The sequence below is a fragment of the Eschrichtius robustus genome, chromosome 3 (genome assembly GCF_028021215.1).
Source record: "Eschrichtius robustus isolate mEscRob2 chromosome 3, mEscRob2.pri, whole genome shotgun sequence".
Classification (NCBI taxonomy): Eukaryota; Metazoa; Chordata; class Mammalia; order Artiodactyla; family Eschrichtiidae; genus Eschrichtius; species Eschrichtius robustus.
This window is the reverse complement of record NC_090826.1, coordinates 139,665,877-139,692,733: the sequence shown is the minus strand read 5'-3', so window position 1 is coordinate 139,692,733 and position 26,857 is coordinate 139,665,877. Positions and strand designations below refer to the sequence as shown.

Sequence of the window (26,857 nt, the reverse complement as noted above, 5' to 3'; positions counted from 1 at the left end):
CAGCCTGTGGATAATAAAACTGAAAGTAGAAAGTTGAAAAGTCAGTATCTTTTACACTATTAGTGTTAGTTGCAGGAAAGTTAACTATACAGCTGCTTTCACGGAAATTTTGCTGTAGGTGGAATATAAAAGTTCTTACACAGCCAACAGTGGTTGGGTAGACATATATTATTTCTTATTTCTACTCATTGCTTAGAGATGCCTCTAAAAATAGGAAGCAAACTATTACTCTTTGAGTCAAGGGCTACTCCTGAATACTGTACAAAAAGGTTTTGGAAAACTGATCTTCAAAAACAGAAGTCTTGTTAACATTATTTTACCATCTCTGATAACCTGATTTTTAGCCAGTAAGAACATTTTAAATCCCAATAAGAACAGAAACAATAATGACATGCTAAGAATTTCCCTTTTTGGATTGACCCATTAGTATTAAGCTCAAGGTAATTCCATTTATTATAATTTCTCAATCATTTAAAGGTTCTATCCTCCACGGTAAGAACTGAAGTACCTGATAGTTCTGCAGCAGGATAAGACTGAGGTAGAACTCGCTGAAGGCCAGTTTAAGGTCTTTAAGATTCCTATGTTGGACACGTTCCTCATGGGACAGGTGGAAGACTGGCTTTCTGCGTTGTCGCAGTGTAGTAACACCAGTGCTTTCTTTCTGCGCATCCAGTGATGACTGAAGTTCATTCTGAAGTGTAGCAAACCTGCGCTGAGCCTCTGCGAGCTTTTCTATAAGAAGTAAAACAGAACTGTCAAATCATCAAGATAAAAAAGCTGGTAAAAGTTCTCACTGAAGTCTGAATTTTTACTAATTAGTCTGTTTCCCTAAAATTTCTAGGGAAAAAAATGCTACATTTAATATTTAGAACTAGATAGGAAAAACATGTTTCAGTGTAATACCCTCCTTTCATTCTACCCCACACTTCCCCCCAGCAAGACCTCAAGCGTACCCTTTCTTTTTACAGATGAAGATTGAAGACACAGAATTTAAAAGCCGTGAAGAATGAGAATACAAAATGGTACAGCCGCACTGTAATTTGGAAAACAGTCTGGCAGTTCTCAAAAAGTTAAACATAGAGTTACCTTACGATCCAGCAATTCCACTCCTAGGTATATAAAACCAAGAAAATTGAAAATATACATGCACACAAAAACTTGTACACATACACAAACTGGGACTCATAATAGCCAAAAAAGTGGAAATAAACCCAATGTCCATTAACTGATGAATGGATAAGCAAAATATGATATATATGTACAATGGAATATTGTTCAGCCATAAAAAAAGAATGAAGTATTGATACATGCTACAACATGGATAAATATTGAAGATATAATGCTCTAAGTGAAAGATGCCAGACATAAAATGCCACAGAATTGTGTGATTCCATTTATACGAAATGTCTAGAACAGACAAGTCCACAGAGAAAGAAAGTAGATTAGTGGTTGGCAGGGCCTGGGGGGAGGGAGGAACGGGGAGTGACTGCTAATGGGTACAGGGTCTTTTTGGGGTGATGAATATTCTGGAATTAGATAGTGGTGATGGTTGTACAACCTTGTGAGTATTTATGCTTTGAATCTCTCTCCTCATGAGTAGCTCATTCCCTTTTAAGGGCTCACATGAATAAGTCAGGCTTACCTGGAATAATCTCACTTTCTTAAAGTCAACTGATTTGAGACCTTAATTATACCTGCAAAATCCTTTATAGCAGCACCTAGGTTAGTGTTTGATTGAATAACTGAGAGAAAGTATGTGTATAGCAGGGGGAAGGGATTTTGGAGGGCACCTTAGAATTATGCCTACCACATACTTTGAACTGATGCAAATTTCTGAAGACTCCAAATGCCATTTGGTGCAGCAGTCAAAATGGAGATTTACAGTTGTTCAAGTGATAGATGGAATATTAGCCCAGGTTTAACTCAGTGGACCCAGCTGGTTCACAGGCTCATACTATGATTATATTTCCAGTTCTGAAATGTATAACTGGAATAGAAATACTGGGCTACTGGTGGAATCTCAACATTGACTCTGACCCAGGGGAGGAAGGGCTAGTGGAAGTTCTGGAATTTCTCCCTATCAAGATAGTAAGCCAGAAGCACAAACATATCCCTAGGGGAACTTCAGAGGTTAGTGCCACCGCCAGGGATGATGTTATCTATCACATCTCCATTTACTTCATCTGGTTAGTCTGTGCAGAAGTTGGACGAATCTTGAAGAATGAGTGTGGATTATTGTTAAACTTAATCAAGTGGTCACCCTGAAGGCAGCTGCTATTCTAGATGTGGTATTATCACTGGTGCAAATCAACACAGCCTCTAGCACCTGGTATGAAACTATGCATCAAATAATGCAGCTACTTACCTGGCAGCAGAGACTAGCAATGAGCCCCAGAAATGACACCATTCCTCATTGGAACTGACCAACCACCTAGTGGCAGGTTGCATGCACTAGATGCAGGGGGCAGAGATTTGTCCTCTTTGGAACAAGTGCTTTCTTGATATGGATATGCCTTCCCTGCTTATAATGCTTCTGCTAGCACCACTATCAACTGGAATGCCTTATCCATTTTCATGGTGGTAAAGCAATGAGCATATCTATGGAATAAAATGGTTTTATCACATACCTAGAAATAGCTGGCCTAACATAAAGGCTTACTGAAATGAGTTGGGAGACAAAACTCTCAAAGGCTGGGGTTCTGTCTTTTAGAATGCAGTACTGAGACCACTATCTGGTTCTATCCTAACCACAGCCAAAATTCACAGTCTAGGAAAGAAGGGGTGGAAGTAGGAGTGGCTCCTTTCACTATTATATCTAATAATCCACTCAACCTGCAACTTGAGCTCTGCCTATTGGTTAGTCCTCAAGGGGAAATGCTTCTTTCATAGGAATACAACAATGGTTCTGTTGAATTGTAAGATGAGACTGCCACCTGGCCTTTTTTGGACTCATCATACCATTGAACCAGTAGGCAAAGAAGGTGTTTACTTGTTAAAGTGATTCTGATTACCAAGGGGAAAAGATAACACAACAGTAGCAAGAAGGATTGTGTCTGCCATCCAGGAGACTCCCTGGAACACGTCCTAGTACTTCCATGACCAATAACAGAAGTTAATGGAAAACTAAAGCAATCAAAAAAAGACAGAATTACTAAGGATTCAGCCCCTTCAGGAATTAAAGTTTCGGTTATGCCATCCAGTAAAGAACCCTCACCAGCTAAGGTACTGGCTGAAGGCAAAGGAAATATGGAATGGGTAGTGGAAAAAGCAAATCATAGATATCAACTATCACTTCTTGACCTTCTTATTCTGTCTTTTACATACCTTATATTCTCCTCTCTATCTCTGTGCTGCATTCTGAGTAACTATTTCAACTCTACCAGTTTATAAATTCTCTTAAGGTCTAACTAATTTACAGTTTAATTGATTAAGATATTAATTTAAGTAATTATATTGTCATTTAAAAATTTCTAATTGGTTATTTTTAAAAGTCAATTTTGATAGTCTCTTATTCTTTGCTCATGGTTTTGATACTTTCTTTTATGTCTATAGCCATATTAAGTATATGTTTTATTTTGCACCTGAAAATTTGCATATCCTATACAGCAGGAGTCCCCAACCCCCGGGAACTGGGCCACACAGCAGGAGGTGAGCAGCGAGGGAGCCAGCGAAGCTTCATCTGTATTTACAGCTGCTCCCCATCGCTCGCATTACTGCCTGAGCTGCACCTCCTGTCAGACCAGCGGTGGCATTAGATTCTCATAGGAGTGCGAACCCTACTGTGAACTACACACGCGAGGGATCTAGGTTGCAAGCTCCTTATGAGAATCTAATGCCTGATGATCTGAGGTGGAGCTGAGGCGGTGATGCTAGCGTTGCGGAGTGACTGCAAACACAGATTACCATTAGCAGAGAGGTTTGACTAAACAGAGACCATAATAAATCAACTGCTTGCAGACTCATATCAAAACCCTATCAGTGAGTGGCAAGTGAAAACAAGCTCAGGGCTCCCACTGATTCTGCATTATGGTGAGTTGTGTAATTATTTCTATTATTATTATGTTGTAATATATAATGAAATAAAGTGCACAATAAATGTAATATGCTTGAAACATCCCCAAACCATCCCCTGCACCCCAGCGCCACGGAAAAATTGTCTTCCGTGAAACCAGTCCCTGGTGCCAAAAAGGTTGGGGACCACTGCTATGCAGCTTTTAAGTGTTTTGTAGTCTTCCATATTGTAAGAAATGGAGCTATTCACCTATATTCAAATTTCACATTTAAGTCAAAGGGAAAATGAATCTAGGGTTTTTTTAAAATACAAGTTAAGCATTTCTATTGCATATGTGTTCGTCTTATTATCCTCATGATCAAAAACAGTATAGAACTTCTTGGTTCACAGTGCACTTTACGTCTCAGCAATTTTTTCATGATGCTCCTAGGCCAAAAAATAGACCAGACACTTTTATTAAGTAGTTAAGTTCAAACAACTTAAGTATTTATGTCCCAACCACTTAATAGCTATTTGAAAAAATATTATACACAAATACAAACACATATATAATGAAAGAATGTGAAGATTTATCCAAAGTCCACTAGAAATTACTATGCTAATTAAAAGCTTCAGGTAATTAGTAAGATCCAAAAGCCAGAATATCCTAAGTAGCATGAATGATCAACTTTTGTTGTTAAAACATTAATACATGAGTTTGCTATTTGTTTAGCTTCCTTAGCCAGAGTTGTCAATACACAAATTTTGTAATTATTTACATCTTTCAGTACAAGGATATTAAAAATGTAAGAAGTCCCAAAAAATGGATAGAAAAAGAACCTGTATGCCAGCAATAAGTCAACAAACAGCTTCTCCATCTGGCAAACTCCTTACTCAGTTTACACGGCTAATCATATATTATCATTTTCTATGTAAAATTCTTCTTGTCTAATAACTCTCAGTCACAATTTGAAGCTCCCTCCTTAAGGCTCTCATGGGACTACATATATGCATACATAGAACACTGCATATAATTCTTTGTTTATATGTTTCCTTTATTTACTAACTGTGAGCTCTCTGAGGGCAATGGTTCTATAATCCTCATCTTTTATGATGAACAATTTTTTTTAATATCTTTTTTTCAGGTATGTTTTACATACCATAAAATTCACCCACTGTAAGCATAAAGTTTGCTGATTTTTTAGTAAATTTGTAGAGTTGTACAGTCATCACCACAATCCAATTTTGGAACATTTCCATTACCTCGTACACTTCTGTCATGGCTGCTGGCTGTTGATCCTCACTCCCACCCCCAGGTAACCACTGATCTGCTTTCTGTGTCTACAGATTTGCCTTTTCTGGACACCTTATATAAAGGAATCATACAATATGTAGTCTTATGTGTCTCTCTGGCTTCTTTAACTTAGCATGATTTTGAGGTTCATACATTTTGTAGCATGTATCGGTAGTTTGTTCCTTTCACTGATGAACTGTATTTCACTGTATGGATACACCACATTTTGTTTAAATATTCATCAGTTCATGGACATTTGGATTGTTTTTAGTCTTTTTACTATATCAATTATGCTGCTATTTTTTTTTTTTCAAATGTGACCTCGTGGGAAGACTTTTTTTTTTTTTTCATACATGTATCCATTTATTTATTTATTTATTTAATTTTTTTTTTGGCTGTGTTGGGTCTTCGTTTCTGTGCGAGGGCTTTCTCCAGTTGCGGCGAGCGGGGGCCACTCTTCATCGCGGTGCGCGGGCCTCTCACTATCGCGGCCTCTCTTGTTGCGGAGCACAGGCTCCAGACGCGCAGGCTCAGTAATTGTGGCTCACGGGCCTAGTTGCTCCGCGGCATGTGGGATCTTCCCAGACCAGGGCTCGAACCCGTGTCCCCTGCATTGGCAGGCAGATTCTCAACCACTGTGCCACCAGGGAAGCCCAAATTATGCTGCTATTAACATTCACATACACTTTTTTTGTGTGGACTATCATTTTCATCTTTGCAATAGCAGGTTCAATCCATGTTTGTTGAATGAATGAATGAATGGATATGTAGGAAAAGAGTTCTCTCTAGTAATCCAAGTTCCTATGTAGAAATAAGGAAAAATAAAAATTTCAAGGGTATTTTGCTACTTTCTTTAAACTAGTGATTCTCTTCCTTAAGGGCACGACTGTCTAGAAGAGCATAATGAGAGAGAATCCCTACATGGGAGTGGTGAGGATAAAGCATATGTTACTTGAAAAAGAAATTCAATATCACTACAGTTATGATGTGAGATTTTTTAACTTATCAAAGGGGCGTAGGTTTAAAAAGGATGAGAAACACTGCTTTTGACACCAAGTGTCCAAGTCTATTTTGCAATGATACCTCAGCTTTCTAAAGTTAGATCTCCAAAAAGCTCAAATACATGGAACAGCACAGAACCTAAAAAGAGGTATTAAATGTGTATATAAAACATATTTTGGTCTATGAATGAAAATCTACAAATACAGTTATAAAAAATAAAAATGAATATTCCTAAGCAATTTTATAAATACTGATGAAAACAGCCTATTTTGGCAATAAATTCCAATTTCTATTCATGCCAGTGAATCAAGTCACTCTAAATATGAACAGATTATTATCTTAATAATATTTGCTTAATGCCATAAGCTCTCATACATTGATAATAAAATATTTGATAAAAATTTCCAATAACCATTCAAGAACTTTCAAAGTACCTATGTGTCCCTCAAAGAGCTAAAAAAAGATTATCAAGATCTTTTTTAGTTTTAATGAGATTTGTATACATATTTTTACTTTGAGAAAAGTTATTTTAGAAATACAAGGTATCTTCAAAGTAGCAAAGCTATTATGTTTATGCAACTGAAGAATATTTCTTGATAAAGTTAATGCCTTAGAATACTTTTATTGTTTGTCTTTCAATGTTATCATCTTGCTGATTCAATTTATGGATTTCACTGTTACCTGAAATACAAAGTAAGTTTATAAGAATGCTGACCCATTATAGGTGATTCAGGATAGTTAATCTTGTTGCATTACGTCCAATTTTTGCACTGCTTTTATCTGGAGTTCTTACTACCTGAAATTCTGACAACCTCAAATACTTAAGTCTAAAACCGCCATGTGTGAAAATAGCATCCTATTCTTCCATTCCACTTTTCTCTCTAATCAATAACACTCCTTATTCTCTTACAACTCCAGCCTTAGCTGACTATTCGTTATCCTCCTCACCCCCAAATATGTCATGGACGTTAATGCATTACACATCTGGATAGGTTTCCCCTTGCCCTAGAACACCGTACTCCAGCTCTCCCCACTCCCCACACAGCCATTCCTGAACACACTCCTCCAAGAGGACCTGGCAAATTTAAAAGTTTCCATTTATGCTTCTTCATGTTCGCTTCCACAGTACGTTGTACAACTCTACAATAACAAATATCATAAATTTTTTTTAAAAGATATAATTAGTAAAGAAATATATTAGATGTACTCTGATATTTTCCATTCTACTATATTTTATTCATATCTTTAAAAAATGTGCTGACCCCTGTGGGTCATTTATTGGGTTGCAACCTACAATTGTTTAAAAGAACACTAACTTAGATGATAGTCTGCTTTTTTGTGAAGATGCCATCCTAAAAACCTGTTACCCCATTACTATGGGCATTGCCCATGCTTTCAGTCTTAGAAAGAAAGAAACGAAAAGAAAAGCTAGGAGGGAAGGAGGAGGAAAGAAAGAAGAAAAGACAAAGAAAAGGTTGGTTCCCCATGGCTTGTTTTTTTTTTTTTTTTTAATTTTATTTATTTATTTATTTACTTATGGCTGTGTTGGGTCTTCGTTTCTGTGCAAGGGCTTTCTCCAGTTGCGGCAAGCGGGGGCCACTCTTCATCGCGGTGCGCGGGCCTCTCACTATCGTGGCCTCTCTTGTTGTGGAGCACAGGCTCCAGACGCGCAGGCTCAGTAATTGTGGCTCACGGGCCTAGTTGCTCCGTGGCATGTGGGATCCTCCTGGACCAGGGCTCGAACCCGTGTCCCCTGCATTGGCAGGCAGATTCTCAACCGCTGCGCCACCAGGGAAGCCCCCATGGCTTGTTTTTAATAGAAGCCTATCAATCACTTTTTTAAAGAAAATGAAGAAAGCAACACTTATTGTGCATAGAATGTAAATAATTGTAATTTTAATTTTCATCAGATGTGTTAGGAAGAAAGCAAGCCACTCTAGCTGCTTTAATTGACTTCCCCAACTTCCCCTAACCTCCCATCCTTTAAGAGCTTTTAAGTAACTTATTCTGGGGACTTCCCTGATGGTCCAGTGGCTGGGAATCCACCTTCCAATGCAGGGGACGTGGGTTCGATCCCTGGTTGGGGAACTAAGATCCTACATGCCGCCCGCATGCCACAACTACTGAGCCCGCACACTCTGGAGCCCACGCGCCACAACTAGAGAGGAGCCCAGGCACCACAGCAGAGGATCCCATATGCCGCAATGAAGATCCCACACGCCGCAACTAAGACCCGATGCAGCCAAATAAATAAATAAATACTTTTTAAAAATAAAAAAAAAAATGTAACTGATTCTGTTGTAATGATGTAGGAAGAAACGCTAAGACAACAGAATTTTAAACAATATTACAAACCTATGGTCACCCTACTTAACTAGATATATTTAATCCACATTTTAACACATGAATAAGCAAAGAACAAAACTAGCCATTAAGCCACAATTGTGGGTACTAGATACATATAATCACTTGTGAAATGAACATTTAGTATTTCAGTGAGAGAGTTTCTTATGTTTCATTACACATACTCAGTGGTTATACAGTGCCTCAAATTCAATAAGAATAAAGAAAAGTAAACATATAGCAAGATACTGTATAATAGGATTATAGGAATAACTGTATAATAAGAATAGTTTTGAGTAACTATTATCCAATTGGTCTTACATTTACATGGAGACTGAAAATATTTTACAGCCAAGAAATAAATCTGTTTCTATTACCATTATTTTCCTACTTATAAATAACACTACTGTGATTTCCTTCCTTTCCTCCCTCCTTTTTGGTAAAGAAAGGAAAAGCACATAACAGTGTTGTGAGTTCCTAACATAAAAACTGAAGTCAAAAATTAGGACAAGCCAGATAAAAACCCTGAAATTGTTTCCTTTAGAAACAAAGGAAAAAGCATTTAGATATTTAAAATACTCCAACCAATCAAAAGGGCTTGCCTGTTTTAATTGTGGAATATTAAAAGCAACAGATGTAGTCTAAGATTTTTTTAAAATGTAGGTGCCTAGAAATACTGCTTAGAAGCCAAGTATTTTGAATGGAGGGAGAAAGCAAACTGGTTCGAGAAAAGAGAAAGATGTGACATGAAGTAATTTATACTCCCAATGGAAAAGGACATTACTGGTCATCATAAAAAAAAGTTTCTAGCACTACAACCTTCAGTTTGTATTGACTGATACCATTTTCAGTGCGAGAAGACACCTGGGAGAACTCTAGGTCAGTGATCAGCAATGTTATCACCAAAAGGATACCTCCTTTAAAAAATTTCCCTCTCTTCCCATGGTCTTCAAATGTTTGAAGATTTTATCTATAAATCTAAATAAATACCCATATCTTATTAGCCAAAAAATATGTAATAAAAAAAGAATAAAATAACTTACATTAGGTTTTGTGAAATATTGAAAATAGCTTCTGACTCCTTACATGTGAAATCCCAGAGGGTTGGGAATCAATTTGCTCATTTTACAAGTAAGTACGTAGAGGCCAAGGAAGGTTACATGGTAAACGTCTTCAAAAAAAATAATAAGGTTCAAAAATCCAAAATGTAATTGATAGGTAATAGACTTTTATGAAAATAAATACATCCATATTTTAGTAGTATTCATTCTGTTTTGTTTAGCTTTTATAGCATTTGGGCAGGGGGTACTTCAAGGTTTCAGGCAATACTATATCTCACCTAAAAAATAACCATTTTTAACTGACCATTAAATAATTTGTGAGATGTAACTGGGTGGAGGTAGGGTTTATAAGATGAACTCACCCCTATATTATTTATAGTTCTTCATGTGCCCTAGTATCTGAGGATTGTAGTATACAAGACAATCTGCCATGGAGAAGGTGGCTAAATAAGGAGAAAAATGACACTATCTAGGACAAGCACCAATTCTACTTCTGTCAATCATGTCTTCATATTACCCATCATTTCCTGACCTGGCAAAAAGTCAGTCTGAAGACTATCAATTTGTACCTACTCCTTGATGACATCAAGAGACATGCCCTAATGGCTCTGCCAATACACACAGAGAAAGGAAGTCATTAAATCATAGCCCCCAAATTTTTAATAGTAGAAAGCCTAAAATTATCTTTGAAAAGTAACCAAGTCTAAAATACCATTTTGCAAACTGAGAGTTGTAACCCAATATGAGATCATGAAAGCAATTTAGTGTATCATATATCAGCATTTAAAAAATCAAATAGAAACAATTAGAGAATATAGAATATATTATAAGTAGTAAGAATAAGTATTGTTTCATGAGAAAATATTTTTAATCAAATATATTGCACATACACACATATACAGATGCATGCAAACACATAAAACACACACATCTGTCTGTGTAATGAGGTCATAATTTGTATGTATTTTTTACTGTTAACTGAAAATATATAAAGTATGTATCTATTGTTAAGAGCAGATATTCATTTTTCTTTGTAAATCAAGAAGCTTTATCTACTTTTTGTAATCTAATTTATCCAATTAGAGTTGGGTTCAGAGATCCTTCCCAGAACATAGTAAAAGAAAAATGCTAATAAACTTGACCTTTATATTTCTCATTTACAACCTTAGATCATACCCAATAGACTTTTCTCAGTCGAAATACTCTTTCCACTGCAAATGCCTTCCTCTTTCAGTCTCCTCTTCCTCATTCTACATTATATGGCTGCCCTCTCCTCTGTCTACATTGCTGGTTCCTCTTCATCCTGTTACCTCCTAATTGTCGAAATTACTTTTGTCCTTGAACACTGTAATTCCTTCTGTACGTTTTTCCCTTGCTGAAAATCTATGCATTTGCATGGTTTCAAATAGTATTTCTGTTTTGTCTCTGCCTTCTAGGTGTTTGTAACATAGTGAAAAGGACGTGCATATACGCTATGCCCTTTCACAGCTCTGTGCCTTTGCATAAACTACTTCCTCTGCCTAGGAAGAAATCCAGCATAAATGAAAGATGAGAAGGAGAACACAGAGTTAAGATATTTGCTTCCCTTTTTTTCAAGATGAGGTGATCCCATTTATTTTTTTTATTTTTTAAAAATTTATTTATTTATTTATTTATTTTTGGCCACGTTGGGTCTTTGGTGCTGCGCGCGGGCTTTCTCTAGTTGTGGCGAGCAGGGGTTACTCTTCACTGCGGTGACTTTTCTTGTTGCGGAGCACAGGCTCTAGGTGCGCAGGCTTCGGTAGTTGTGGCATGCGGGCTCAGTAGTTGTGGCTTGCGGGCTCTAGAGTGCAGGCTCAGTAGTTGCGGCACACGGGCTTAGCTGCTCCGCGCCATGTGGGACCTTCCTGGACCAGGGCTCGAACCCATGTCCCCCTGCATTGGCAGGCGGATTCTTAACCACTGCACCACCAGGGAAGTCCCTGCTTCCTTATTTATTTATTTATTTTCTGTTTAAAGGGAGTGACTTGCTAAGGAAACTAAACCAGTGAAAAGGGAAGTTAGAGGAAAGTTATTTTCTTAGAGGAAATAATCTCTGGAACAAGGTCTCCAGGAGCTGAAATTCAGTCAGTAGTTATAGAATTTGCCATAGACTGAAGAGGTATATCTTTTCTACAAATATTGGAGGAAAATAAATAAGGGTAAGAATATCTATAGGTATTTGGGAGGAGGGGAGTAGCACAGATCTGCATAAGTATTACACACCAACAGGAATTGAAGGCCTTTATATTTATTTGTAAAGTAGGAGGTATAATGAACATGATGGGGAAGATGCTTGGGTCAGAGAATTCAAGAGAATGGCATAGGGTTTAGAAAAGCACTTTGGAATATGAAAAAGGGCACTGATCAGTATCCACAGGCAGCTTTGAGAACATAGTTAAGAATGCAACAATGAATTTACAGTGGTTCAAATTTGTTCTGCTGTGATTTTTTTTTCCCCTGCTGTCCTAAGCAGCCTGTGGGTAGGCATGAAGAAGGTAAAAGGCTGGATTGGTCCACGGTTGGAGTTTTGTCAGGCAGAGGCAATCAATACAAGGCAATGAGGGTAAAGGGATTAAAAGCTCAAGGACTGATGGAAATGAAAGTAATTCTGGGAGGGGCCTGGTCAAATGGAACAGAATGAGGTAGTCAAAAAATTTGAGTTCTATGAAATGAAAAAACAGATGTTAAAGGAGTAGGGGAGTAAACATATATAAAAAACAACAATTTAAAGGGTCAGACATAAATAAATAGAAGTTCTAATATTTTCTTTTCTTCTCAAGAGCTTCTTGTAGATGCTACTCTGGAGACCATGCCCTAGAGAGACAGATATGAGTGTTCCACACAACGGAAAGGCATAAAAGTGACATAATTAATAAGCTGCAACTGTGTCATTCAGCTCTGAGAGAAATGATAAAACCAAGTTTCTGACTCTTTAATGCTTTGGACTGGGCCACAGTGAGGCTCAAGGTATTGAGTCATAATGAGGTCCTGAAATCCTTGCAACTGCAAGAGAACTAGGCAATGACCATATAAGGCTCAAACGGTGAAGTACCAGATGCATTCCTACCTCAGCTAAAGAAAATATCCTTTAATTGCAATATAGTAAGAAAAGCCCCAATTTTAAAATGATCAGAAGTTTCAACAATGACATGGTAGAGTTCCTACTTCCTTAGCAGCAGAAATTGTCTCTTGTATATTGTACCAAACAACTACTTACCTGAATAAAATGTGTTGATTTTGGCAAGTTCTTTTTCACAGGTTTGGAAAAATTTTTCTTCAAACTTGGCAAAATACCTCTTTACTGTGTCCTCATCTGTAACTGAAAGCAAGGAAAACAATATTAAAATTTAGTGTCCAGAGGCCAACTAAGAAAACTAGGGAAATAAAAATTTAAATTACTACTTTCTTAGTCTTCAAATGACAACAATATTATGTATTTCTTTGGAAAAAATGAACTGTGAACTATATTAAGAAAAGGCTAATCAAAGGCCTCTTCACAGGAACACAATTATTTTTTAATTGAATGAAGTTTTCTAAATCTCTACTATAATAAACTTATAGTGGTGGACAAAATATGTGTTCATAAGACTTCAGAAGACACTACTGCAGAGGTGATCAAGGCAGACTAGGTGCTGGGAGGTGAAGTGAGTAGGATTCAGCAGAGAGTAAATTAAGTATCTCAGGATTAAGTACTGCATTCACAAAATGCAACAGATAATGAAGACATAAATATGTAATGTGTTTCTGGAAAAAATGAGTTGATTGTTCTAACTATATTAAATTGCTATCTACTCATTTTTACCTTAGCTGCACCAGACACAGAGAAAGAGATGTAGACTGATGGTTAGAAATTAGATATTCCAAACCTTCAGTTGCTGGGTAGGAACATAAATGAGTTAAGTAAGTGGGTAATTGTACAAGTATGGTGATAAGCGGCAACTGACACATTCAGGATAAGTAGTGGTATGGATTCTGGTGAACTGGAGAGCACAAGTCCATCTAGCTAGTTGCTGCCCCAAGGTTGTCAGATCTTCCAATTTTTCAGTCAGAAGCCATAAATCTAGGTATTTTAAAAACACTGTGTGGGCCCATCAATATATGTCTTTGCAGGCAGGATCCACTTTCTGAGCTGTCATATAGCATATTGATTTACTGAATTTCGTAGTATAGATACATATAGCTTCAGGAACCCCAAGCCTAAAAAGGGTATGTTTCTTGCCCAAGTGAGCTCTGACTAGACTCCAGATGCTAATCATAATTTAGAACTACCCTATTTCTGGATCTCTGGGGCACTCTAAGCTTGAAACGTCTAGAAAAAGTACAGGTTCTTTTACGACCCTCAGATGCTCCTAATCTTAGTGCAATCCTGGAAACCCTTAAATAATTCACCTGTCCAGTAATCAGAGAAACAGTATTTCCCTAAGTAACATGTAACACACACACACACACAAACTCATAATACCAGAGATATTTTAAAGAAAACAAAAGCTTAAAACGAAGTTTAAAAAAGCACGTTGAATCAATTCATTTAATTTGAATATACAAATGTAAAAAAAAAATAGCACTACTACTTCTCTATTTCTTATGCTTTAGAACTGAACAGCTAATGCAGGATTCTACTGATTGTGAAGTAAAGAAGGGACAGCTACTTTTAAGTACCTAATGTAAGCTTAGCAATTTAGGTACGATAAAGGCTATAATTGCCCAAGGCCAGTGAGAATTATTTTTCCAAACCGTAAAGCAGGTCAAAGCTTTTTTAAAAGCTGACCTTGAGTTAAAGATGCTCCATGGTAACATATGCTGCTCTTGTTTTTTGGTGGCAGGGTGGGGCTGGGGGACCACGTTGTGTGGCTTGCAGGATCTTCGTTCCCAGACCAGGGATTGAACTCGGGCCCCCACAGAAAAAGCACTGAGTCCTAACAACTGGAGAGCCAGGGAATTCTCCAGATGCTGCTCTTATAATACATCTGGTTATAGCTGATATAGAATAAGAGTAAATCTTACTCTACTTTACCTGCTCTTTTTTTTTAATTTTAATTTTATTCTCTATTGTGTTGTTAGAGAAGAAAACCCCAAAGCAAAAAGTGGGCTTGGTCGTATTTACTTTGTTTCCCTATTAACAGACAACTTTGATTACCATAAAATGATGGAAATAAAGAAAGCTGTCCCTCAACGTGATTTAAATGTAGTTTCTGTTTAAAAAATAATTTTGCAGGCGAGGAATAAATTAGGAGTATGGGCTTAACAGATACACACTACTATATATAAAATAGATAAACAACAAAGATTTACTGTATAGCACAGGGAACTATATTCAGTATCTTGTAATAACCTATAATGGAAAAGAATCTGAAAAAGAATATACGTATATATAACTAAATTACTTTGCTGTATCCCTGAAAGTAACACAGTATTGTAAATCAACTATATACTTCAATTAAAAAAATAATTTTAACATATATGAATGTTTTTATATAGGTTGCATATTCAGCAACATCAACTATTCAAAATATTACTAAGAACCCAGAAACAACAAAAAATCTAAGCCTCTGAGAAACTAAAACGCATGCAATAAATTTTATGTATTAAAGCATGAACATTCTACCCACGAATCAGTGTCATATGAATTCTTTATTTCCTCGATCTAGAGACTATTTTATCTAAAATACCAGCAGTCTGTTATCTAGTTTTCTAGTTCGCATATAACTTAATAGCCACAAATCAGAAGAGGGTAGAGTAAGATTACAGCAACACTAAGAAGTAATAGCAAACAGAGAGAGAAGAGGAAAAAAACCATAGATAAAAGTAGCAAGAATAGCTGTGTAAAATAAATTAAATGAAGGAAAATGTTCTTGTCATCTCAGATTTCAAAAGACACAGTAATCTACTGTAATTAGAAGTACACTATTGGTAAAGAAATTAGAAAAACACAACAAAAAGAAGAGAACAGAGAGTCCAGAAATAGATCTGCATAACACAGAAATTTAGATTGAGATAAAATGGTATCAAATCAGTAAAAATGGACTACATAGCAAGTAAGGTTGGGTGAATTGGCTACCCACTTAAACTCCAAATGGAGTTAAAGAAACATTATGAAATACTACAAAAAATTAAATAACTCTACATGAAGAAGGCCTTCCTACACAGTACACAAAACAGACGATAAAGAGAATGACTGACATTCTCACAAAATGAAAAATCTCCATTCCAAAAGATACCACAAGCAAAGTTAAAAGATGAGCAACAGACAGGGAAAACATATCTGCAACATTTAAAATAAAGAATCCACATGCAAAATATATTTTTACAAAACTCTTACAAATCAATATTAAAAAGATACTCCATAAGAAAAATGGGTAAACTAGAGCAATTTATAGAAAACTACACAGTGTACAAGTGAAAGGATGTTCAACATCCCAGATATCAGATAAATGCAACTTTAAAACAATGAAATATAATTTTTCAACCATTGGATTGGAAGCAATTTTAAAATAGTGGTATTATTTTGGCAGTGGTGAAAGTAAATGAACACTATCACTCCCTGTTGGTGGAATGTAAATCTGTAAAGCCTTTTAGGAAGACAGATAGTAACTATCAAAATTTTCAATGTGTTTAATCCCACATGTAGGAAGTATATTCTAAAGGAATCTCTGCACATTACTTTTAATAGTGATAAAGAAAACAAAGTGATATCCAACAAAAGGGGAATAGTTACATAAATTACAATAACATTATATAACACCATGCAGCCATTTTAAAAATGATATGCATATATATACCTTGGTATTTATGAAAATCCCAAGACACAATGTTGAGGAAAAAATTTAAATAACAGAATATATACAGCATGATCTCATTTATGAAAAAATATAAATTAATATTCATATGTACATTCATAGAAAGAAGATTAGAAGGATGCATATACCAAGCTGTTAATTGTGGTTAACTCCTTTGAAAGAGGAGTAAGTATGAGAAGGATTCTCACATTTTGCTGTCTACACTTATTATGTTGTATTTATTGTATCCATTACAATGAAATGTATTTATGAAGGATAAATTTTATTGTATAAATAAAAGGTATTATTAACTGGAAGAAAAAAGAAACATGTCACATCCAATTCTTTAAATTATACCTAACCAGCATAGCTAGTTTAAAAGAACATAGTAAAAACCTAACCAGCATAGCTTGTTGAAAAAAATATCTATGTCCGAATTTAGAGGTACATAGAATGACTAAGACTTTCACTTCAGTAATGAGTTGGTAGAATGCTGATTTACAGAACATGAATTTCTATTATAAGATGCTTCCTAAAACCTATCTGCTGAATAATATTAGAAATCAGTAACTAAATTGAAGGAACAGAGAATTTCAGCATTCAGAAATCAACTAGTCCAAGTTTCTTGTTGTATAGGTGAGGAAATATAGGTGTAGAGAGCCTAGATAATGTAAGGTTTTTTTTTCACCCCCTCCAGCAACAATGTAAGTTTTACAGAGACTAACTGTACTTTCTTGTTGTAAAATAAAGAATATCAAAGTGACTACAATGTGTTACATGGGTGTTATGAACTGAATTGTGCTCTCCACCCAAATTATCCCAACATGACTGGATATGGAGATAGGACACTGAGGAGGTAATTAAGGTTAAATGAGGTCATAAGGGTGGGGCTTTATTCCAAAAGGACTCGTGTCCTTATAAGAAGAGGAAGAGACATCAGAGATGTCCCTCTCCCTCCCTCCCCACCTCTCTCCCCTGCACGTGCACACTGAGTAAAGGCCATGTGAGAAACAGTGAAAAGGCCCTCTGCAAGCCAGGAAGGGCCTTACCAGAAGAGCTGGAACCTTGATCTTGCATTTCAAGCCTCTAGAACTTTAAGAACATAAATTTCTGTTGTTTAAAGCCCCCAGTCTTTGGTATTCTGTTATGGTAGCCCGTGCAGACTAATACAATGAATCTAACATGTCCTAATGTCAATTAGTCACAAAACTATTAACTCAATAATTAGTCACAAAAGACTAAACTCAGTTCAAAGAAAGCTGTTGTAAATAAGTGCAAATCTTAGCAAGATATATCAACAAATATAAGATTAGCATCAAGAGGGAAAAAAAGGAAGACAAAGGGGTGAAAAAAACCCCAGAATTGGCAAAGAATGACTCAGAGAGCACTGTTGTAAAGAACCCTTTGCTCTTAGTTAAATAAATATTAATTCATTCAGTTATACTAAAGAGAGAGAGAGAGGAGGGAGAGAGAGAATGAGTGAGAGATTTCTTTGTCATTTCTGTTATGGTCTTATCTTTACCTTGCATTTATGGATGACAGACAATTTCTTTCTCATCGACCACCCCCCAAATTACTAAGTTAATAGCAAATGACTCTAAGAGTACTAATCAAGGTAAAATATTCCTACTGCATAGCAACCACCATCAAGTGCTTTTTACAGCAATTTTCAGGAATATTTTTATTTTTTACCATGTCATCTTATTTTCACATGCAATCTCTCAAAAACCAATTCTTTAAAACCACTAGTAACTTCTTCAAATATCTTATATGTTCCATTCAAATTTTTATTACTATCAATACTTTCAAGTTTCTTAATTTCCAGATCTGTGAGAGACTAAAGGTAAGAATTATCTTTTTTATCTTTACAGATCCTATGCCCAACATAATGTCTGGTACACAGTATGTGCTCCATACATTACTTTTTTTAATTGTAAAAATGAAACATATTTGTTTCATAATAATTTTGAGAAAATTATGATTCTTTATTAAAGTTTAAAAAGACAAAACTCCAACAATTAAATATTTGTACACAAAAGAATGAAGTTGCACCCTTACCTCACATCATATACAAAAACTGTCTGAATGGATCAAAGATTTAAATATAAAATTGAAAAGTATTAAAACTCTCAAAGGAAAACAGGCATAAATCTTCATGTCCTTAGATGAGGCAATGGTTTCTTAGATAAAACACCTAAAGCATAAGTGATAAAAGAAAATATTGATTAAATTGGAGTTCATCAAAATTAAAAACTTTTGTGTATAAAAGGGCACTATCAAGAAAGTGAAAAGACAACCACAGAATGGGAGAAAATATGTGCAAACCATATGTCAGATAAGAATCTAATACCCAGAATATATAAAGAACTCTTAGAACTCAACAATTAAAAGACAAAGAACCCAATTAAAAAATAGGCAAAGGATCTGAATAGACATTTCTCAAAAAAAGATATACAAATGACCAATAGCACATTTCAACATCATCAGTCATTGGGGAAATGCAAATCAAAACCAAAATGCCACTTCATACCCAGTAGGATGGCTATAATAAAAGACAATAATATGTGTTGGCAAGGGTGAAGAGAAATTGGAACCCTCATATACTGCTGGTAGGAATGTAAAATGGTGCAGGCACTTGGGAAAACAAGCTGGGAGTTCCTCATAAAATTAAATATAGAGCTACCATATGATCCAGCAATTCCGCTTCTAGGTATATACCCAAGAGAAGTGAAAACAAAAACTTATACATGAATGACCATGGCAGCATTATTCATAATAGCCAAAAAGTGGAAACAATCCAAGTGTCTAGCAACTGACGAATGGATAAACAAAACATGGCATATCCATATAATAAAATATTATTCAGCCATAAGATAGAATGTAGCAGTATTACATGCTACAGCATGGATGAACCTTGAAAATATTATGTAAAGGAAAAGAAGCTAGACACTAAAGACCACATATTATAAAATTCCACTTATATGGTATGTCCAGAACAGGCAAATCCATAAAGACAGAAAGTAGACTAGTGGTTGGCAGGGGCTGGGGGAAGGGGGGATGGGGAGTGATGAAAATGCCTTGGAATTAGATAGTGGTGATGGTTGTGCAACCTTGTGAATATATTAGAATACATTAGAAACCACTAAATTATACACTTCCGAAGGGTGAAATTTTATGGTATCTGAATTATATCTCAATAAAAATAATTTAACTCCAAGTTTAACCCTATAAAAGAAACACACTGATAAATGAAAGCATATTTATTTATTTATTCAACAAATAATTATTGTGCCTGTTAGATGACAGGCTCTGTGCTAAATGCTGGAGATATAATGATGAACAAGATAGATGTGGTTCCTGCCCTCACAGAGTTTGCATTCTAATGACTAAGGCAGAAAAAAATAATCCACACAAATAAACAAATAATTACAAACTGTAAAGTATTGTGAAGGCAACAAACAGGGTATTGAGATAGAAGGTAGGTATTGGGATGGATGACTATCCTTTTTGGCAGGGTAAGAGATGGTCAGAAAAGACCTCTCCATAGGAGATGACATTTAATCTGAAACCTGAACCTGAAAGATAAGGAAGAGCAAGGGCAAAATGATTATCAACAAAAGGAACAGCACCTTAGGAAAGAAACTCGGGTGCCTGAGGACCTGAAAGCAGGTCACAATGGGACTGACAGCATGATGTGATAGGAAGTAAGGTTAGGGAAGTAGGCAAAGGCCTTTACATGCAGGAGGCCACGTTAAGGAGTTTGAATTTTATTCAAAGTGCAATGGAAAGTTTTGAAGAGTTTTAAGGGGGAGTCTAAAAAGTAGAAGAAAAAGGTAGAATTAGTTTAGCTTTACTAAAAGATAATTTAAAATAGCATTTTCCAGGACATTAGATATGTAGATGAAGGAAAAGAAGGAGAAGAATTTCAAGGAATTCAAATAAGTTTGGGAAATATGAGTCTAGAGTTAAACTGATCCCCTTAATGTAGTAGTTCTCAACTGGGGATGATTTTGTCTCCTGGGGGTCATCTGGCAGTGTCTGGAGGCATTTTTGGTTGTCAAAACTGAGAGGGTGTTACTGGAGTCAAGTGGATAGAGGCCATGGATGCTGCTAAACACCCTATAATGCTCAGTATATCATCTTCTCTCTCCCCTTTTCCTCAACAAAGAATTATCTAACCCAAAATGTCACTGCCACCAAAGTTGAGAAACTTTGCTTTAAGGCAAAAGAAGCTTTACTATGCTAACAAACATTGTTATTATTCTTCAAGAAGGAGAAGTAGTATACTGTGTTTCTAAAGTTATTTACAAGAACACAATCCTTCTTGGGGGTGGAGGGGGAATGGCTGGGGGAGGATGGGGAAGGGGGTGAAGAATATCTATTACAATTTCCAGTAATATGATTCTGTGGTTGAGAGGCACGAACTTTAATATTACCACCATCTCTTTGCATTTTTATTACACTCCATATGCAATAGTTTCTATGGCTTCTTAGTTTCTCAAAAACTACACATAAATGAAGACAGCTGATAAATAAAAATTAACATGTGACTAGGTTCCATCAAATATAGGAAGAACATTTAGCACTATTGGTTTCATGCTTTTAAGAAAAAAAAAAAGGTGTTCTGAGTTCTTTTTTTAAAGTGTGATTTACAAATTAGGAATAAATAACTTGAAATTCTATTTTTTCCCAAATGCTACTTCATCAACAGATGGGTAAGTTATATAAAGCATACGGCAAAGAAGATTTCAAACATTAAAATGTTACTCTAAAATCATTGGTGAAGTAGAAATAGAACTAATCGGGCATCATTCATTCAACAAGCATTAAGTTCCTCGCATGCACCAGGCAATGAGGCAGGTGCTAGGGATATAATGATAAGCAAAATACACATAAACTCTGCCCTCACTCTACCCAAGGAAACAGACTTTAATCAAATACTCACACAAATATACAAAGTGTAATATGGGTTTTGAAGAAAAAAGTAAAGATGAGAAAAAAACAGCAGTGGGACCAATCTAGTCTGCAAGGACTTGGGGAGGGGCAGTGTGGGAGTCTCTGAAAGTGTCACTTGAGATGAAATGTGACAGATAAGTAAGCATTCGCTAGAGCAGTAGAAGCACTCCAAGCAGCAGGAACAGCATATAACATGATACTGTAAAAAGAAACGAGCATGGTACCTTTGAGAAACTGAAGAGACCTGTGTGACTGGAATCCAGGGAGCAAAGGGGACAGTGGTGGCAGTTAAGGCTAGACAGGCAAGCAGGGGCCTGATCAGTCAGGCCTTGCAGAACAAAGGACTAGTCTTCCTCCTATGACCAATGAGACATCTTTGAAGGATTTTAAGCAGAGGAATAACTGTGATCAGATATGTTTTGTAAATGAGGTGATGTGGGGAGACTAATCAGATCTAGTACAGTAGGTATCAAATGGGAGATCATGATTGCCTGAACAAGGGTGAGGGCACTGGAACCTGAGAAGAAGTACAGAAGCTCAGTAGAGATACTGGAGATAAAATCTATAAGTTTTACTGACAGATTGGATATGGTTCTGTTGGGTACTCCCTGTATTAGCTTGAGTAAGTGACTCTCTGGCTCTGTGTTTTCTCTTTGACAAATGAGGGCATTTCAATAGGAAATCTCTAAGTCATCCTCAAGTTCCAAATTTCATATTCTGCAATTAAAGCTGTTAATTTCTGCAAAATGATTCTGAATCCCACTAAGCTGAAGTGGTCCTAAACAAGATTTTCTGAGCTACCTTGACATTTCATCATATAAGATCTAACTAAATGTGCTCTTTAAATAGTCCTGGTAGAACAACAACAAAAAATTCTTTTAATTCACATTAGTGACATATAATTGAGATGAAATTAATCTCATTAGCACTAGCTTTGATATAATTGGAACTATTTATCACCCCCAATGAATGCTTACCTAATGTCTGCTAGTCAAAAAACACCAATATATGAAATAGCAATAAATAATTCCAACAAGGGCATAATTCAGTGGTAAAGCAAAACTTTTTTGAAAAACTGCCTTGAATATTTTAAAGTTACGATGAAAGATTTTGCACACATTTAAATAGTTATAAACAATGAAATTTCTGATGCATTATAATTATTTGCATTTTAAATTAATATGACATTGTTTTAAATATAGCTAATAGAATTTAAATGCCATAGCAATATGATAACTATCATCCATTCATTATCAAAAACATAAATAAGCTCTTCTTTAACATTTGGAAATTTTATACCATTTCGTTTTCTTCTTGAACTTGTATTTCCATTCTATTTAGATTACAAAATTTATTCTAATATATTTTTGGATTTTAAAGTCATTTATTGATTATCTTATTATAGCTCCTAGCCGTTAAATGTATATAAATGAAAATTTAAATACAAAAACTTTCTGAACCATAAGGCTCAAATATTAAAATTTCTTCTGGATTGGGCTATTATTACTATTATTAGAACATACTACATCAATACAACATAAATATGTAATAAGCTTGGTAAACATTAGATATAAAAAGTAAAATGTTACTGGCAATTTGAAAATAAATTTCATCTTTAATTGGATGAAGCTTTTCTCCCAATTAGTTCACATATCCATTGATAAATGTTACTTCATTGCTAGAAAGATAAATATTACATTATTTGCTAAAATGATGAATATTACATTATTTGCTAGAATATTAAGAATATTGTAGAGTGAGACAATTAAGAGGCATTGCTATCCTTATTCTTCATCTTACAGATATAAGTTCTGAGAAATCTTGTTCACATAAATAAGTAGACTGGAATAAAAGTATGTTGTAGCAATGTCAATTCTTGAACTCCTTCCAAGTGTTTTCCAAAAACTGCACAGGGATCTATTGTTAAAAATTAGTTTTAATAATATATAAGGTAACAAATAAGTCATTCTTCAATTTCAATGAAAACAATTTGAGTTCAAAAAGATTTGTTTCCCTGTTAATCACTCACTTTCTCAACATCTACACCATTTGAGTATTTCAGACTATTCCTTTGTTTGGGGGCCAGAGAGGCTATTCAGATTTAATAATAAACAAGCCTTTCTTTTATAAAATCAGAGAAAGACCATTTGAAAGGGAAATCCTGGACAATTGCCTGGCAATTACTAGGCAAATCAATTTCAGGAATTGGTATATATGGAAGATCTGGAAATGGATTCCCCTAAAAGACTATAAAAAATAACTTTTTTCCAGCACTGTTCCTTCATTTAACCAACATGACAAAATGCTAATTTGTATACAGATGATATTTTTAAGAGAATTATCTATTCTTTACTGAAGGACTTCCATTTGCTAATTCTGTTAGCCTAATTATTTCACATAACTAGAAAGTATATGCCATTATTTAAAGCCACTTTGTTAATCAAATCTATGGAGTTTAAATCTACCTTTAAGCTGAATTATTACTAATCATAGTTTTTTCACTTCTGTAAAGCAACAGGTCATATATATTATTAAGACTGGGTTTACTATAAACAAACCAAATACAAGATATCTGATGACTGATGATTACCTGAGAAGTATTAGTTTAACTGAATTTTCAGTCTTCTTTTTTTTTTTTTTTTTTTTTTGCAAAGATGAATACAAGAATGAACCATAAGAGTTATAACCACTCTGGTTACTTATTCCAAGAATAAAGCTTTCAAAGAATGACAGTTATGTAGCTATCTCATTTCTCTCTGAAGTGGCAGGCAGGTAGCTAAAGATAGAATGCATTTATAATGACATAACATCAATATTCCAGTCATATAAAAAGCTAGGCCACACAGCTTTCTAACAAAAAATTATTGAAAAATCAAGTATGTTGTACTCTGTTAATTTTTTAAGATCCGTAAACTACATCTTTGTTGAAAAACTTCCCTAATATTCCCAAATTTTATTCTGATTTCATAGCAACATATCAACTAAAAAAAATTAAATTCTTAGCTCCAAATAACTCAAAGCCAGAATTTTATATGCTTCCCTCCTCCTCTATATTCTGAGACTGTTTAGTATTCTTCAAATTAGAACAGAAAAATAGCCACTGATAAAGACTCTTCCAATGACTGATAGAAAATTTTTAAAAAATGCACCCCAGAATCACACTGAGAAAGATGAGATAACAAAGGAAAAGTATATAAAGCAATTAAATTAAGGAAATAAACTGGCTACTAAAATCAATTTTTTAAAAAGCTTAGTGATTTTATATGTTTAAATAGAAGACTTGGTAATAGAAGGTGGTAAAGTTTCTATTTTCTTGAGGAGAAAAGAACATATTCAATTCAATTAAAGAAACATCCCTTAACTAATTTGTGATCCAAAAATCACAGTTTGGGCTCTTAATTACATATAGACAAATTTACCACCTAAACAACTAAAGCATACTTTATAGCTGCATCTGTCTTAAAAGAAAACATGGATTGAGGGTTCTAGTCCAAGACGGCAACATAGGCAACTCTTGAATTCACCTCCTCCCACAGACACACTGAATCTATAGCTACTCACGGAGCAATTTCCTCTGAAAGAAATCAGAAACTAGTTGAGTGACTCTTACATACCAAGTGAAGGAGAAAATGCCCACATCACCCACTTGAAATCGTTAGGAAAGGCTGAGACACACTCTTGCCATAAACCCCACCCCTGGTCAAGCACCAGACAATGGGGAGGGAACTCCCAACTCCAATTCCCAGCTTCACCCAGAGGAGAGAAGGGGTTGGACCCCACATCTAAGGGAGAACTAGAAAGCAATACAATAACAGTAGGGTACTTCAATAACTCACTTCCAACAATGCACAGGTCATCCAGACAACATCAAGAAGGAAACACTGGATTTGAACAAGTCAAACCAGACTTACAGAACATCCCATCCAACAGCAGCAGAATACAGGCATACCTCATTTTAGCTTTACTGCACTTTGCAGATAGTTCATTTTTACAGATTGAAAGTTTGTGGCAACCTTGCATTGAGCAAGTCTATTGGCGCCATTTTTCCAACAGCATTTGCTCACTTCATGTTTCTGTGTCACATTTTGGTAATTCTCACAATATTTCAAACTTTTTCAGCATTATTATATTTGTTATGGTGATCTGTGATGTTTGATGTTACTGTTGTAATTGTTTTGGGGCACTATGAACCGCACCCATATAAGGCAGCAAATTTAAATGTTGTGTATCCGGTTTGCAGGGCAGAAACAGAGATACAGATGTAAAGAACAAACGTATGGATGCCAAGCGGGGAAAGTGGAGGGGGGTGGGGTGGTGGGATGAACTGGGAGATTGGGATTGACATGTATACACTAACATTTTATAAAGAAGAGAAGAGAATACAGCAGCAATTCGTCCCTGTCCCAGGATGCTTAGAACAAATTAGTCCAAGTAGACTGCAGTTGACTGAGCTTACTGAATGTTAGACAGTGAAAAGCGCTGCTTTTTTCTGAATTTACTGAAATCTTTAGTCATAGAATTTTTATTCACACAGAGGGAAATAAAGTTCTTTTATTGGGCAATATTCTGAGAATCATTATGAACAATAACAGCTTAGAGCCTTAAGGACAGTGAGAAATGGCTCTAGTTACTAAAGGAAGGAATCTGAAATGTCTAATAGGCTGGAATATATTCAGTGAAATGAGAAGCCTTTAATTCTTGTAGCAAAGTTTATATGTGCTTCAGACTTACATTTAATATTTTCTGTTTAATTCTGTTAAAGGGTAATGTGCATAAATCCTGCAGAGGTAAATACCTGATTATGATTTAATTGTGCAATATCCTCTTCATCTTTTGTCCTCAGAGTCACAAGGAATTGCACAAATATAATCTTGGTCATGTTTCCAATCTAAACTCAGGTGGCATTCCCCAAAAGAAGGTTGTAACAGAATTATAGGGCTTGAGGGTTTCATAAAGAAACATCAATTCTGACCATTTATTTTTGGCACATAGAATCCAGAAACAGACCTATGAATCTTCTAATGAATGAAGCAGATCCTCCTAGAAAGCTATGAACAAAACATAATGTACAATCTCTAGTGTTTATGCAGTACTCAAATTAAATAAAACTTCATAGGTAAACCTGAGTCTTAGGCCAAACCTCTACACACTCAGTTTAGATGAAAAAAATTTTTTTTAAGTTTCTTGTGATAAAAAATGCTTTTACATTCATCAACTCATTAAGAACACTGAGAAACAGGTTATTGTAGCAGTTAAAAGTTTGGGCTCAAGACCTAGGCTCTAATCCTAGCTCTGCCCCTTGTTAGCCTTGTGCCCACGTACAAATTTCCTAACTTCTTTAGGCTTGTTTCCCCATTTTTAAACTGGGAATAAAAATATTACCTGCCCTGTGTTTGTAAATGTTAAGGGAGAT

General features: G+C 35.5%; 1 protein-coding gene across 1 annotated transcript in view; it reads right to left on the bottom strand.

The window, feature by feature from the left end:
* The window catches only part of XPR1 (xenotropic and polytropic retrovirus receptor 1), a 196,161-nt gene that overhangs the window by 66,129 nt on the left and 103,175 nt on the right, over positions 1-26,857 (bottom strand). The window contains exons 3-4 of the mRNA XM_068541354.1: positions 12,930-13,031; positions 509-732 (exon numbers count right to left, since the gene is read on the bottom strand). Coding sequence (XP_068397455.1) covers positions 509-732; positions 12,930-13,031 — 326 coding nt within the window. The remainder of the gene's footprint in view (positions 1-508; positions 733-12,929; positions 13,032-26,857) is intronic.